Consider the following 15140-nt stretch of genomic DNA (forward strand, 5'->3'; position numbering starts at 1 on the left):
AGGACAAGTAATTAGAGTTCATATACTTATGAAAGAGAGAGAGAAACACGAAAGGAAAAAGGGCTTCGGTCGAAATAGGAAAAAGGGCTACTTTTCCATCATAATTACATGGTATAATAAAAGGATATTAAATCCTTAGGTGTTTGTGAGAACATACTTTCTCTTCGGCGTTTTGAATGCACACGAAATAAAACTCATACTTCTTCATAGCATATCAGTGTCATATCAAGTGAACCGTGCTTAGTTATTAGTGTCTCCGCTAGTGGCAATTCTCGCAATATAATAGTACTGAAAGCCAATTGTTACGTTACTTTAATAAAAAGAGTTATCGTTTTCTTGGTTGTTAGATGCTTAAATTTAAAAATAGGAATATTAAGTACAAATAGACAAATTAAGGAAAAATTCTGCGCTTCGAAGAACTTTGGAGGGACGCCAGGACATGACCTCAATAAGGGACAGTCCCGTACCCTACATAATGTATATGCTATCCTTGTGATATTGATTTTTTTTTTTTTTAAAGAAAAATCAATAAAGCACAGAAATTACGTGTTAATATTAATGCCTATTACCCGCATTTCTCAAATGTATATATATATATATATGTCAACCACTAAGAGCTTATTAAAAGGAGTTAACTTTTTTTTGCCCAAGTACAACAGATGTTTTGAGCTAAAGGAGCGCCTCCACTGAATCCGAATGCAATTGAGAATGTGAATTTCCCAAAACGTGTAAATGAAAGGGTGCACACTCAACCACGAAACCGTTAAGTCGGACATTTCATTATCAAACCTTGAAAACCTAAAAAATTTTCAAATTAATTGAAAGATACTTATCAAAAGCCGTACCGGGCCGCTTTTATTTTTGTTGTGCGGTTAATAAAGATTTCTATAACTATTTTATCAGGCCTTGTTTCCATTTTGTACTAATATACAATAACACACTGAGCAAGGCTATATGATAATATGTAAAAAACAGTATCACGTAACAGTTTCAACACAGTAACTGTGTCTTCATCAGACTTCCCTCCTTCTGACTGCATGGGAGTTGGTTATCACTTATGTATACTCTCCGGAAATCAACTTTTAATTAGGCTCCGCCCCTTCATTAAAAAGTAACACTTGTGTGGCTTTCACTTTGACTTTTTAGCTGCACACGTGTCCAATTAAAAGTTTACTTTTTCGCTGGATACATAATTTACTATCCTCTAATTATCCTTATTTTCCTTGTTAATTTTTTCTTTCTTCCTTTTCATTTCTTCTTCTTTAAGCAGAATCTTCTCCCATTCTTTATTTATCGAGAATCCTGCACTCCAATTCATCACCTTGTCTCCTGCCTTCATAATCTCCCTGGCTTCCTTCCATTTTCTCACCAAGTGCTACTTTTTAATGAAGGGGCGGAGCCTAATTAAAAGTTGATCTCCGGAGAGTATATATAAGTGATGATCAACTCCCAAGCAGTCAGAAGGAGGGAAGTCTGATGAAGACACAGTTACTGTGTTGAAACTGTTAAGTGAGACTTTTTTTTTTTTTTTTTTTTTTTTATACATATTATCACATAGCCTTGCTCAGTGTGTTATTGTGTATTAATAAAGGTTATTTTTGTAAACTTTCCGACCGGGAAATTGAGAAATTATGGACCGTGAAAAAGCCATGGATTCGATTATTTACTTTGATTTTTTTAAATTATTATTTTCATTTTAAAGCCCCACATTCTTCTGTCAAGACCAATTACTTGGGACTTATTATAGGGCAGTCACCACTTTACCTTTCTTATCTCTCTCCTATTTTTAATTCATTTTATCTCGCTCTTTAATTCGACTGTCCATTTCTCAGTAAATTGAGATGAGATAGCTTTGATAGTATGGTATCTTAATACCTTAAATCGTGCTCTTTTTATATATACTTTTTATTATTTATTTACATATTTATTTTATTACAAAAGGCGAAAACTCTGTAAAAGAATACAGACAGTTAATACATGTGATAACTTGTTCTCTTCCATTAATCATCCACTAAAATTTCCCATAGGTTGTATTCTTCAAAGATGCTTCCGCTACCACCGCTTGAAAAAGAAAAACTTAAATTGAAAAGTTAATAGTAAAGAAATATATAAACGAAAGACAGAGTTTTATTGTTCATTTTTTTTTAATTTCCTAATCTTTTGGATTGACTTCCTATTGTTGTCGCATTGATTCTCACAATTAACACAGTAATAATATGACAGTAACGCTAAAACTAAAACTGAACACATAAAATGAGGTGAAGTTTCTGTTCCGGATTATGCCAGGTAGTTTTCCTTGTTTATTAATAAATTCTTTATATTGTTTATTTCATTTTTGTTTAAAAATGTTGTCTTACTCTTTTCTCTTCTTTTCTGAGCTCCCTTCTGGCTAAGCGTTAGCGTACGCGCCTTGTACGTGGGAGAACGGGTTCGATTCTCCGCGGAAGCTCATGTGGTTCGGATCCCATGTTAAGCTGTAGGTCAACGTTTGACGCTAAACTGAAAATAAAATAAAATCTCTTCTTTTATTCTGTTTCACATGTTTTTCACTATATGTGTTGTTAATTGTTGTAATTTTTGTAATTTTGTTATGTCGTGTCTAATGTTCTGCAATATATCATTTTTAAGCTAATCCATAATATTTGTTATTTGTCTTCCGCTGTAATTATAACGTTAATTCTGTCGTCAGCTACGTTACATATGCTCTGATTCTAAATGTTTATGCAATACACAAGATTATCTGGTATAATTCAACACAGTAATGCACTTCAAATATATATTATTATCCTTCAACTTATATCTTGTTCGCTACCTTAAAATATTGTACATTTAGATTACACAAGATGGTTTCTCGTTACATCTATATTCTTCTAGTTACCATAGCAACGACAACAAGTAAAATCTCAATACAATACAAAATATTTAAATTATTTCGTTATGTAACAAATTCTTCTTCTTCTTCTTGATAGCTTGCGCCTTTTAAATAGCTCCTTTTGCCAGTAAATAAAAATAATACTTAAAAGTACATAAGAAATATACATTATCGTTGTATTATGAAGTGCGCAAATATCCATAGAATACGTTTGTGTATCTGAGCCATTCCGCAGGCTCATGTCTAATTTTCTTCTATTTTCAGTCTGTGTAAGTGTGACTTGAAGTGACCATGGCCAGAGAGTATTTTCCATGATCCTCTTGTGTAGGCTTAGCAACTCTTTCCTTATCTGTATCATTGGTATATATATTCTTTTACTTTCTATCCTTTAGTTATTTATTCCTATTTCCTCTTGGCATTTCCTTACAATAATATTACCTAGTTCTTTCCCATTATTAGGAATTTGTAAATTTTAGTTGTTTCTTTGTTCCTTGTCCACATTTTAAAACCCTGTTTTACCACTTGGAAGTGTATTGGCTTTTCTTGAGCCAGTATCTGTAGAGATTAAGTTGTTTTAATTACATCAAGGGTTCATACAAGTACATCTCTATGTGCTCGATTTATTGTTTGTCTTGATTTTATATTCATAAAAAGTCTGTGGCACGAGACAGTGTCACAATAGCAAAGATTTGCGGGTGTTTGGGAAAGACTGGGTTACGAGATGATTCACTCACACATCAGTACAGTAAGTCAGAGAATTAGGTTCGATCCCTAGCTCAATCCTAGATTTTCACTCTTTAGAATCCATACAGAGTGGCCACTCGACCTGGAAACCTGGAAAATCGGGAAGAGTCAAGGAATTCGGTTTACCTTGGAAGAGTCAGATAATTCTATTTAGATTCTGGAAATTTTGTGAAGATCTAAATTGAATAAAAATTTGCCTATTAAAAAAAAAAAAAAAAAAAAAAGTTTGGTTTCTAGGGGCTCCGTCCCACAGACCCCCTCTTAATACTGGTCTAGCAAGTAATTTTAACCAGGGTGGAAATGGTGCCCAAACAACTTTCTCATTTTTTCAGTTTCACTTTCGTGTCTATTGGCTGTCTTTTGCGAGAATACGCAATCAGTTACTCTTGTTCGGAAGTTTAGTTCAACACTGCTCTTTCATTGCCATTATTAGACTCTCCCTCCAATGAAACTACGCTGAACACTGCTAATTTGCTACGAGGACGTTGTTTCCCCTCAACAGTGTTTACCCTACACGTCCAGCTTGCGGCAGTAATTCTTCGAATGTATTAATCGGGTGCGTTACTGCCACGAGCTGATGTATCTTCTGCGTGTTTCGTACCGTAATGAAAAAAAGCTGAGAGCAAGAACAACATGCCCGTGGCGCTCTTGCCTTTGTCCAGTGACCGATTTAGCTTACAGGATGGGTAATGCATAAGGTCGAAAATGGAACTGCGTCAAGACCTCGAACAGTGCACAGACTGACTACATATGTTTGTCTTTATGTCTAATTACATTAGCTAGGAGTGTTTTGAATTTTGAAAGAAGAAAATTGAAGAATTAAACAACAAATACATTCTGGTTAAGTAGCTTAACACGATTTTATTATCTTCCTGTTTGCTGTATTATTTTGTTTTAAAATCTTAGTGTGAAATCTTGGCAAAATCTTTAAAATATTGTGTAATGCTGGCAATCACTAAATTTTTAATATAGTTTTATAAAAAGTTTGACTGGAACTTTTACAATTTTGGTCTGGGAAACCTGAAAAAGTCAGGGAATTTTGAAATCCCGTAAGAATGGACACCCTGATTATCATGATTAATTTCACAGCTACCAGTGATGAAAAGTATAGAAGAGGATGAAATACGCAATTTCATTGTACGCGATACAATTTGGTGGGGAACGGGTTACAGTAAGAGCTATCTTGCGTGATGGTCTGTATATCGAACCCAAGCCTCAGGCCTGCTTTTTTTCAAGCCCATAATTATGACAGGTTCTGTTTCTTATAATCTCGGTGTTCCATGAGGACTTAAAACAGAAAAATCTTAAAACTTGAAGTTTCGTTAGTGGAAGTAGTAGAAGAGAGTTGCTGGATGTTAAGTAGCAAACGTTTCGTTCACTTAATATAGATTAGAACTTCATCCACATGATGAACTTTTGTTCAACCTTGGAAGCTGAGAACTTAGTTATCTGTACCTACTTTATATTTTTTTATAATTTCTTTCCTTAAAAGCTTCGGAGGATGCAGGCTGCTTGAAGTACAATTAAAATTACCATTTTATACATCATTATATATAATAAAGAAAAGAAATATATTCCACATACTAGTGCGTATTACTTATATTTTTAATCCATTATTTCAATACCTCTTGCGGTTCTGATATCTTCTTCAGGAAGGATTTCACCTTAGAATATGAATCGGTTGATAATTGCCTGTTTGTCACCTCCTTACCGCCATCCATATATTCCACTAAAACAATACTCAAAAGTCACTGCAAGGAAATCTTAAGAACTTCAACACTCTACTTCGGAGATATAAAAAACGTATTGTAGGCTAATTAGCAAAATTGCTCCAATGTTTATGTATATCAAATCTCCATATGAAATTAGAGTAGCTAATACCTTTGTTTAATATATTGCTTGGACTTTCGAAAAATTTCTGTAAACAATTCTGTAGAGCAGTAGGAAAACACTTTAGTGCCCGATCTATGCGGTTACAACTTATTTTTGGTGTTGCTAATAGATCAGAGTAGCTAGTCCCAGTAATTAATGTTTCTTATACTTATGGAAATTTTGGTGAAAAATCCCGAAGAAAAGTGTGATTTTTCCCCCACTCTTAATCAGCTGTAGTTATAAATTATTTTTAGTATTATTTGGCTAGATAATATAATTCCAGCTTTTATGTAGCAAGCATTGATCCAAATTTAATTCTGGATTCCTCATCCTAATTAAGTAAGATTCGTACGTGTAGTTTCCAGTTTGCGAGATCTTATGGAGCAACTGTACCGTATTAATGTTGTGCGTAGAGGTCGCCAAATGTTTAGACAATGCAGACATCGTGAGATCTTGATCCTTGGAGTCTCTAATATACTCTTTGTTCCTCGTTGACACATTTCTTTTTGTCATCCCAATGTAAGATTTTTCTCAATTGCTCATCACTAAGTACGTACCAGAGGAGCTAAGATTGCCCACACAATAACTTTTATATCCTGTTAAGTTGTACTCTGATTTCGTAGGTGATTTTAATGTAGCGCCAAAATTATTGTGTGTGATGTTCGTTGGCTGCACAAAAGTCAACTCTGCCGATCACTTTCAAGCACTTCTTCCTCTTTCACCTCATGCCAAGGATTTCTATCACTAATAATGTCTACCGCAATTTCATTCATAAAATAATTTAGTAAGAAAAATATTCATATTATAAAACAGGATGAATTTTAATTACATTTTAAAAAAATAAAGTTAAATATGGACAAAAAGACGAATGTTTCATTCTTTATAGTGAAAGTTCAAATTTCGTTTAAATAGTGTTTTAACACACACTGAATAGGGAAAAGAGAACGGAGCTAAAAATTATTTCATAATTCTTAAGATTTGGCTATACTGACTTTCTAGCACTTCTTCCTCTTTCACCTCATGCCAAGGATTTCTATCACTAATAATGTCTACCGCAATTTCATTCATAAAATAATTTAGTAAGAAAAATATTCATATTATAAAACAGGATAAATTTTAATTACATTTTAAAAAAATAAAGTTAAATATGGACAAAAAGACGAATGTTTCATTCTTTATAGTGAAAGTTCAAATTTCGTTTAAATAGTGTTTTAACGCACACTGAATAGGGAAAAGAGAACGGAGCTAAAAATTATTTCATAATTCTTAAGATTTGGCTATACTGACTTTCTAGCGACATTTTACTATATCTAGTTTAGTTGCTTTTATGAATATGAAATCATTAATGAGTTAACAATAATACAACGCTATTATTTATGTTCATACCACACTGTTACTTAATATATAAATTAATATCCTACATAATATTCTGACCACTTGTCACCCGTCTTACATACAGATTATTTTATGAATATTAGTTCGTGAATATTTTCACATATTTCTTTTATTCTACAGGAAGCATTGATACGAAAGATTTTGTCTCGGCCTTTTAAAATCCCTATTCCGAATTACCAAGGCTCCAGCCTAGGATCGAAAGCATTGGGCGTCAGGCGACAAGGTGTTCGCCGAGCATTGCATGACCCAGATGAGCCTGGCGCACTTGTTCTCTACGCTCCTCCGGAACTTAGTGCACATGACAAGCTGAAGATAGACGCGTAAGTATTGTAATGTTCAAATGGAGTCGATATTAATTCAACTAAGAATGTGTAATGGGGCAAACCCTTATGTAATGTTTTAACACCTGATCAAGAATTAAACACAAATGTTGATTTGAGATGACATTCCAGAGCCTACTAAGTGTAGCTGGAATGACAAGTAAATTCTATCAAGGTTATTATTATGGAGTGCTAAACATAAAATGCTTCCTGTGTATACCTAAGTCGAGCATATTATTTATTTGTTTTATAATTTATTGTTGAGGTTTAAACGTGACATCGGAACATATGAGTATTTTTAACACATCATATCATGTGCATTTATATAGTTAGCAATGTAGTCTTATAAGTTTAACAGCGAGGTTGATTAAGTTGTAGCAAGAGACAAAGAATTCAATTTAAAAAATTGCATATTAACAGTAACTTCCATTTTTATTGTAAAATCTTTGAAATCTTTCAGTTTAATGTTCCCACGTTATGTTCTTTAGGCTAAGGGAGACGGATGATGCTCTTTAGGCTAAGGCAAGTGAATGATGATCGCATAATTAGAGGAATGAGAATATAAGGTGAAACGTGAGTACCTAAGAAAACCCTTGGACACGATGTTGTCAACCACAAACTTAGTTGGCCGGTTATCGAACCAGAGACCCAATGTAATTTACATTATTCCTTGACATTGTTAATGGTTGGTAACAAAATAGTATGCCATGCGACCAGTATATTGGAAGTCGTGATATATTGGAAGAAACTTATCCAAGATATCTTTAAGAGTAGAATAGGACTCACTGTGGATGTGCTTAAGTCCAGTAATGGTATTACAAATAATAATACTGCTCAAAGATTCTCCGAGAACTCTGAAATAGGTTTAAAATTGACAGAAGTAGTAAAAGATCTCTCGATCGGAACAACTTCACGTAGGCACAAAATGAATATAATAGTATTCCAAACCTACTATATGGAAATAGTTGAAGTCATACGTGTGGCCACCAATAATACACAAAATCCTTATTGAAAAAGTAGTAGTTGTAAAAGCAGCCATTTTATAAATTGGAGGAGTTTCCGGAAAGATCATTGAATCTTGTAAGAATGATTAGAAAACATAAAGAAGGCAATGGAAAGATTCAAGAAGGGGCTCCAATTTAATCTCTTCCACAGGCTAATGTTAAGTTTTGATCTACTAATTGCAAGTTTATTTGAATTCAAAAGGGTGGGGAAAAAGAAGGAAATAGAAAACAATCTTTGGAAATGGTTTGTATTCTGTACGTATCTAAAGAAGTGAAGTTGAAAGCATGATGATGAAAACTATAAAATCTGCTTCCGAAGGCAAGGTAGACTGAAGCCCTAAAGATTTCAAACGTATTGTGAGTATTTATTTTAATAGTTTAGCTAATTACAAGTTACTGTTTTATATTGTAGGGTATAATTTCTTCAGTTAATTGCGTCAAAATATTTTTGTCCGCCTTTTCGCTATCCGGAACACTGTGCAGCGGACTGAAGACTCGGGTGGAACAACTGGTTGTTATCAATAAAAAAGTGATTCACCTTCATGTTGAAGATATTGCTTGGTTTTCAGTCTTTTCTGCTGCAATTCTCTCTGATGTATTGCTTGCTTTTCAACGGTATTGGTTTGTTTTGAAAACTATGTATTTACTTGACAACATTTGAATTAGTTAAGTTTGTTCTTGTTACTTAATTTTTCAGTGAGAAACAACCAGTGCATGTAGTGGTAGATCCGATCCTGTCAAATATATTAAGACCACATCAACGTGAGGTAAGTATACTCTTTCTATATCGTTAAATTGCTTATTAAGTTTAACTTTCTCTCTTTTATATTGCACATGATAAATTAGTTCTTTTTTTGTTGTTTTTTTAAAATAAGTAATTCCAATATAACTAATAAAAATGAAACCTGGTATTAAAGTAAAATAGTTCATGACCCAGATATTCCGTCTCATTATTTACTTTATTAGCATCATGCAAGTGGGGCTTATAATATTGTAATATTAATACGTACGCACGTCTGCAAACGGTAACCATTGAACGGAACTGAATTTTTTGAATTTTTTTTTTTGTAGTGGATAACTAGAGCAATTTCGGTCGAGTTGCTTAATGATGACAATCCGTTAATATTTTAACGAGTAACAGCAAGTTAACGTCTATCCGTTAGTCCACATGATAACATTGAAGGAAAGCGAATTTTCGAATCAATGGCTTGAGTGATTATCTCGGGCGAGTTCGCTAATGGAATTAATCCGTTAACCTCTTCGTGAGTATCGCCGACTTTAACGTTAGTTATCCATATCCCACTTTCTACTGTTGAAACAAAGGTAGTGGAAATTACACAACTCGCCAGTAGATGGCACCAAACATCATTGGCTGATGAAATTGAGACTTGTAGTGCGTGATCCTTTTTACTGTCTACCATAGTTTATTATGGGTCAATTTCAATTTTAATAGCTTTGTTCCAAGCATTTTTATTCTAAATAGCAATTAAGACATTTTTGACTAACTTCAAACCCCAATTACAATACCCATACTCCATAAACCAGCAATTTCCACAGCATGAAATTTCACATGCGCACTAAGCTCGTGAAGACTATCACGACAAGTTCGATTCAAGATGGAATGAGTTTCATCAATCGTATACGACATATACTGCCAATGTGATTGATTGATTGAAAAGAAAATTCAAATGAAGAGTGAAAAGTAGGGGAGCAAGAAATGTATTTCCATGAGACAAAACACGCTCCTGAATATTAGAAGCACGAATATTCATACATTTTATTAATTCATTTTTAAAAGATAGTGACAGCTACTATTTTTTCTTCCTTAACACAGGCTTGCTACTTTTTTTCTTTACGGGTCGCGAGTCAAAGGGAAAGTCGTGATAATACCTTGCGAACTTCTTTTCTAATCCTACCTAGCTTTTTAACTTTCTGTTGGCCCATTCTTAGAGTTTTCTTATATTGTACTGCGGCCGTTCTGTCTCCTGCTCTAAAACTGAACAGAAGAAAGCGTGATTTAAAACTTCAAAGCGTACACTTTAAATTACAATAAATAATCACGTTATCAGTTTTTCTGATTTAACGAATATAAGACAAACCCTTCAAGGTTTCAGTGCTAAAGTCAATCCTGGAGATTGCTTATATTTTTATATTTCATTGAGATGGAACGATTTCATTTTATATATATATATATATATATATAAATTACCATTTGCAACATTTCATTACTAAGTGTGAAATTATGTATATTTTTCAGGGTGTGAAGTTCATGTATGACTGCGTGACTGGAAATAAAATCGATGGAGGCTTTGGCTGTATCATGGCCGATGAAATGGGTCTCGGAAAGACCCTCCAGTGCATCACGCTTATGTGGACGCTACTGAGGCAAAGTCCAGATTGCAAGCCGACAATTGACAAGGCTATTGTTGTGGCTCCAAGTAGTTTAGTCAAGGTATGTTTAATTGATTACGTAGTGTTACATAAAAGAATTTTGCATTTAAAAGAAAAACCTTAAAATTTACAATGTTCGTGATTTGGTGCCAGCCTAGAAAACAAACCAAGAAATGTTCTGTATTATATTAACAACAACACTAATAATAATAATAATAATAATAATAATAATAAAAACTTCGTTTATGTTAAAAATTACCCCTTTTTGTGACATTTTAGATTAAACGTTATAAGTGTAGGAACCCGTAGTTCGTAGGGTTGCCACTTTTCCAAACCAAAATGTAGCATCACATAACGCAGGTCACTCTAGGAGGGGGGGGGGGGGTTCAGTGGTTCTTTTTGGTAATAATGTAATAGAGGCTTGAAAAATCCTGGGCACCAGGTCGCCATGGGACTGGAAATACGAAACTCGTGCCTAGATAATTTAAGGCCAAAATATGTAGGTTTATGCATGAAATTGGATTTATATATTAGTATGGCGCCTAATTTTGAAACTGGCTTCTAGTTTTTTTTTTTTTTTTAATTTTTTTTTAAAGCACTGATGTAATATAACTCTTTGTAGTAAAGAGCAGCTCATATCTATCTAATTGGTAATAGAGCAGTAATTTGCAACTAGATGCTCTGTGACGTCAACTTGCTTCTCAGATTCTCAGTAAACACTCACAGGGAACAAGAAGACAGCATTCCTACTGTTGAAAGAAGACATCGGTGACAGGCAAATAAAGCGTAATCAATGGTTTTGTAGGCACTATTCGTGGATTAATGGCTAATCTTAAACTTCCATCACCTGCTTTATTCCATTCCATTTATCTTGTTCCCTTCCCTTTTTTTCTTAACTTTTGCTCTTGGTTCTGTTCGTAAAAGCCGGATCCTACGCCATACAGCAGCAAATCGGAAATAGGCCCTATTTATATCATATAATAAAAATATGACCAATTTAAATAGTGTGTAGCCTATGTACAGACTTCCTATTGCCGGGCATATTGCTACCTGTCTGCCGCTATTCTCAGGGCCGTAACTTGCGAAGCTCGCCATCGTTCGAGTGGAGCTCACTTTAAGACAAAATTTTCTTACTCCATATACGATACGAACATGAAATTATAAATGAAGCATCAAATAGGTTCACTACATTACATAAACAAAACAGCACACAAAAGGTAAATAAAACAAAAATGAGTCGTAGGCCCATTTCAGTAAAAAAAAAAAAAAAAAAAAAAAAAAAAAAAAAATCTACTATTATTAACCCTAGAAATAATATTTATTCGCATGTCTTCAGATTTGTCAATGTTGTCCCTTTAATTAATTTGTCATGTATAGAACGGGCCCACAAAGAGTAAGAGAAAGATGGAAAGAAGGAACCTATTTTCGAATTTTGCGGGAGAGACCAAAACAACTTTTTCTAGGGGCCCAAATATTAATGCTTGCCCCCCACCCCCAGAAAAGAATCTAAGTTACGGCGCTGGGTGTTCATGAAGTTTCCTGTTATTTTGAAGGTTTTGTGTAATCTGGAAATTAAATTCCAACAATAATAGAGGGTTTCTACTCGTCCTGGAAATCTTGGAAAACCTGGAAATGTCCTTGAATTGATTTTGACCTGGAAACATCCTGGAAATATCCTTGGAAATGCATTTCTGTCCTTGAAATTTACTGTATGTCAGATTTTTCACAATCATAATGAAGATTTTTTTTGTTTGCTATTCCTGTTTTTCTGCTGAATAATAATTTGTCATGATCTACATATGTGGGTGGTTGGTGGTCTTTTTCTCCCAGCAGGGTAGTTGGCTGGAAGAACTTCTCTCTTCTTCTTTCATCCACTAGTCTGTCAATCCATTCTTGGATGCTGTCTTTACTAGCGCTATCCTCCGAAAACAGTGCTTCGTACCAGGGGCGGATCCATGGGGGGCAATCGGGGCCATCGGCCCCTCCCCCCAGAATAGGATATTTTTTATTTAAAAAAAAAAACAATCCTAAGAATTTTCACCTTTGTATTAGAAATCTAAAATAAAACCTATTGACTTCGAACGACTTCCCCCCCCCCCCAAACGTTCAGCTGGATCCACCCCTGCATTGTACCAGTATCAGTCCTCCATAATCAGTCTATATTCGCAACAGTACTTACTCTTCAGTAAAATTTCATATGAATGCTATTTGTGACAAGTCGAGGTTTTGCTTTACTTTATTGACCAACTCAAATGCTATCCGTCGAGCAGCTTCGCTAAAGAAGAAAGATATTATATCTATAGATGAGAAAATCACACAATTCCATACTCAGTTGAAAAGCTTGTGATATAATTCCTTTTTTTCCTCTAATTATATCTGTCACACTGTCACACAATGAAGATGCCATGTACGAAAAATTAGATTTTTGTTGAGAAAAAGCGGAAAGGTTATTATTCACCACAAAAATATGTAGCAGAATTTTCTTCTACATGCAACAGGTAGCGCTTTCGGAAAATGCTACTTCATCAGCCTGTGGTAGACTTCAAAAAGGATTTTAAAAAAAAAAAAAAAAAAAGGAAGGATGGTTAAAAGGTTAGGATATGTAAAAAACAAATCTTCTGTCAAACATTAAAACACATGTGAATAGAAACTCACTGACATTGTACACTGCATTTCACTGTTTTCTGTTCTTACTTTCCAAATGGTGAAAGTATGTAGTGAAAAGATTACTCCAAATAATATTTATTTCTTCTCTATCCAGGATTTCAATGGGTTATCCTTACATCTAGTAAAACGAGACTTTTTGGCACACTCGTATATTTTATCCCTGTATTGTTGTTTTGATATTATTACGTATTTATTGCCTTTATCGGCTCTGATACAAAAAAGTTGATGTTCATGTAAAAAGGACCTGAATTGAATTATTAGTTGGTTGATGTTCATGTAAAAAGGACCTGAATTGAATTATAAGTTTCTGTATATGTCCGGTAGAATCTTTGTGTTTGTTGTACTGAGATAGAACCGAAGCACATTGTTTTCTCACTTCATTAGCATCCTTTTGATCAGGAATAAAGTGTATACAAAGTGTACAACAGCAACCTTGAGTATTCACTAACAGTATCCTCGATAACAGCAACCAATCGGTTGATTAATGGCTCTCCTATAATTCCTGATGAAATCAAAACAAAACTGAAAATCCATGACCCAACCTTACCAATCATACATGGGCTTCCAAAAATACATAAACCTAATGTTCCATTGAGACCAATAGTAGCTGGTTTTCATCATCCTGCTTATTTACTTTCAAAATGGCTGTATGATAAACTCGTATCATATAATATTCCAGTTACGGTTAAAAACAGTTTAGAGTTGAAAACATGCTTGAATTCTTTTGTTGCTGCAAATTCAATCTATTTGGCATCTTTTGAAGTTGTGGAAATGTATCCATCAATATCAGTAGACCTGGCTCTACAGGCAGTGGAAATGGCTTTACTTAAACTAAAAGTGAACCCATGCGAAATCCAATTAATCTCTCGACTAATAGCCTTTTATCTAAGGAACAATTTCTTCCAATTTGAAGACACCATTTTTCGACAGGACGATGGATTGGCTATGGGTAATACCTTTTCTACAATACTTTCTAATTTGGTACTGGACATGTTTGAAACAAATATCGTTCCTAAATTTCCTTATATTAGATATTTTCGATATTCTAATGATACCTTGATTTTGTACAAAGGATCCTCAAGAATTAAATAAACTGTTCGATGAGTTTAAGCAAATTCACCCTAGAATAAAATTTACGAAGGAACTTGAAGAAAATGATGCTCATAACTTTTTTGACATTACCATTAAAAGACATAACAATAAATTTGTTACTTCGGTATACCGCATACCTTCTGCTGGTACGAAATATATCAACTTCAAATCATCACATTCATGACTTCAGAAATTAAATGTTTGGAAAAACTTTTTTAGGAGAGCTCTTTTACTTTCAGACCTCTCTGAGGATCTCAAGAAGGAAATACAGTATTTATTACAAATTGGACAGGAAAATGGTTTCCAAAAATCTTTATTGTTAAAATGGTACAAACAAGTACAACAGGAGATCGTCGGCATCCATCATCAACCAACAACAGATGCCGTAACTGACAGATGGATTGGTGTCCCTTTAGTTCCACATTTTTCAGCAAAAATCAAGGAGACTCTGCAAACACACAACATCAAAATTTCAGAAGTTCCTCCAAAATCTATAGATAAATACATAAACAATTTTAAAACATTTTTTACCGACCCTTTACAAAGCAGTGGCGTCTATCGGATGAAATGTCAGTGTGATAAAGTGTATATAAGTCAAACAAAAAGGAACATTTGTACTAGAGTAACTGAGCACGTTCGTACATCGAAATCTCGGAATCTGCAACAGTTATCCGGTCTAGCAACGCATCTTAGAGATTATAACCATCAAATCGTGGAATCATATTTAATTGAAAAAGCAAAGACAATAATGGAACGAAAAATTAAGGAATCATATGTCATTCA

At 34.1% G+C, this 15140-nt stretch overlaps 1 protein-coding gene across 1 annotated transcript in view; it reads left to right on the forward strand.

Annotated features, from left to right (window-relative positions):
- Window positions 1-15140, forward strand: part of okr (DNA repair and recombination protein RAD54-like okr) — an 87303-nt gene that overhangs the window by 12463 nt on the left and 59700 nt on the right. Inside the window, exons 3-5 of the mRNA XM_081765795.1 lie at window positions 7004-7203; window positions 8905-8974; window positions 10465-10659. Coding sequence (XP_081621921.1) covers window positions 7004-7203; window positions 8905-8974; window positions 10465-10659 — 465 coding nt within the window. The remainder of the gene's footprint in view (window positions 1-7003; window positions 7204-8904; window positions 8975-10464; window positions 10660-15140) is intronic.

The sequence above is a fragment of the Thermobia domestica genome, chromosome 7 (assembly GCF_964235325.1).
Source record: "Thermobia domestica chromosome 7, izTheDome1.hap1.1, whole genome shotgun sequence".
Lineage (NCBI taxonomy): Eukaryota > Metazoa > Arthropoda > Insecta > Zygentoma > Lepismatidae > Thermobia > Thermobia domestica.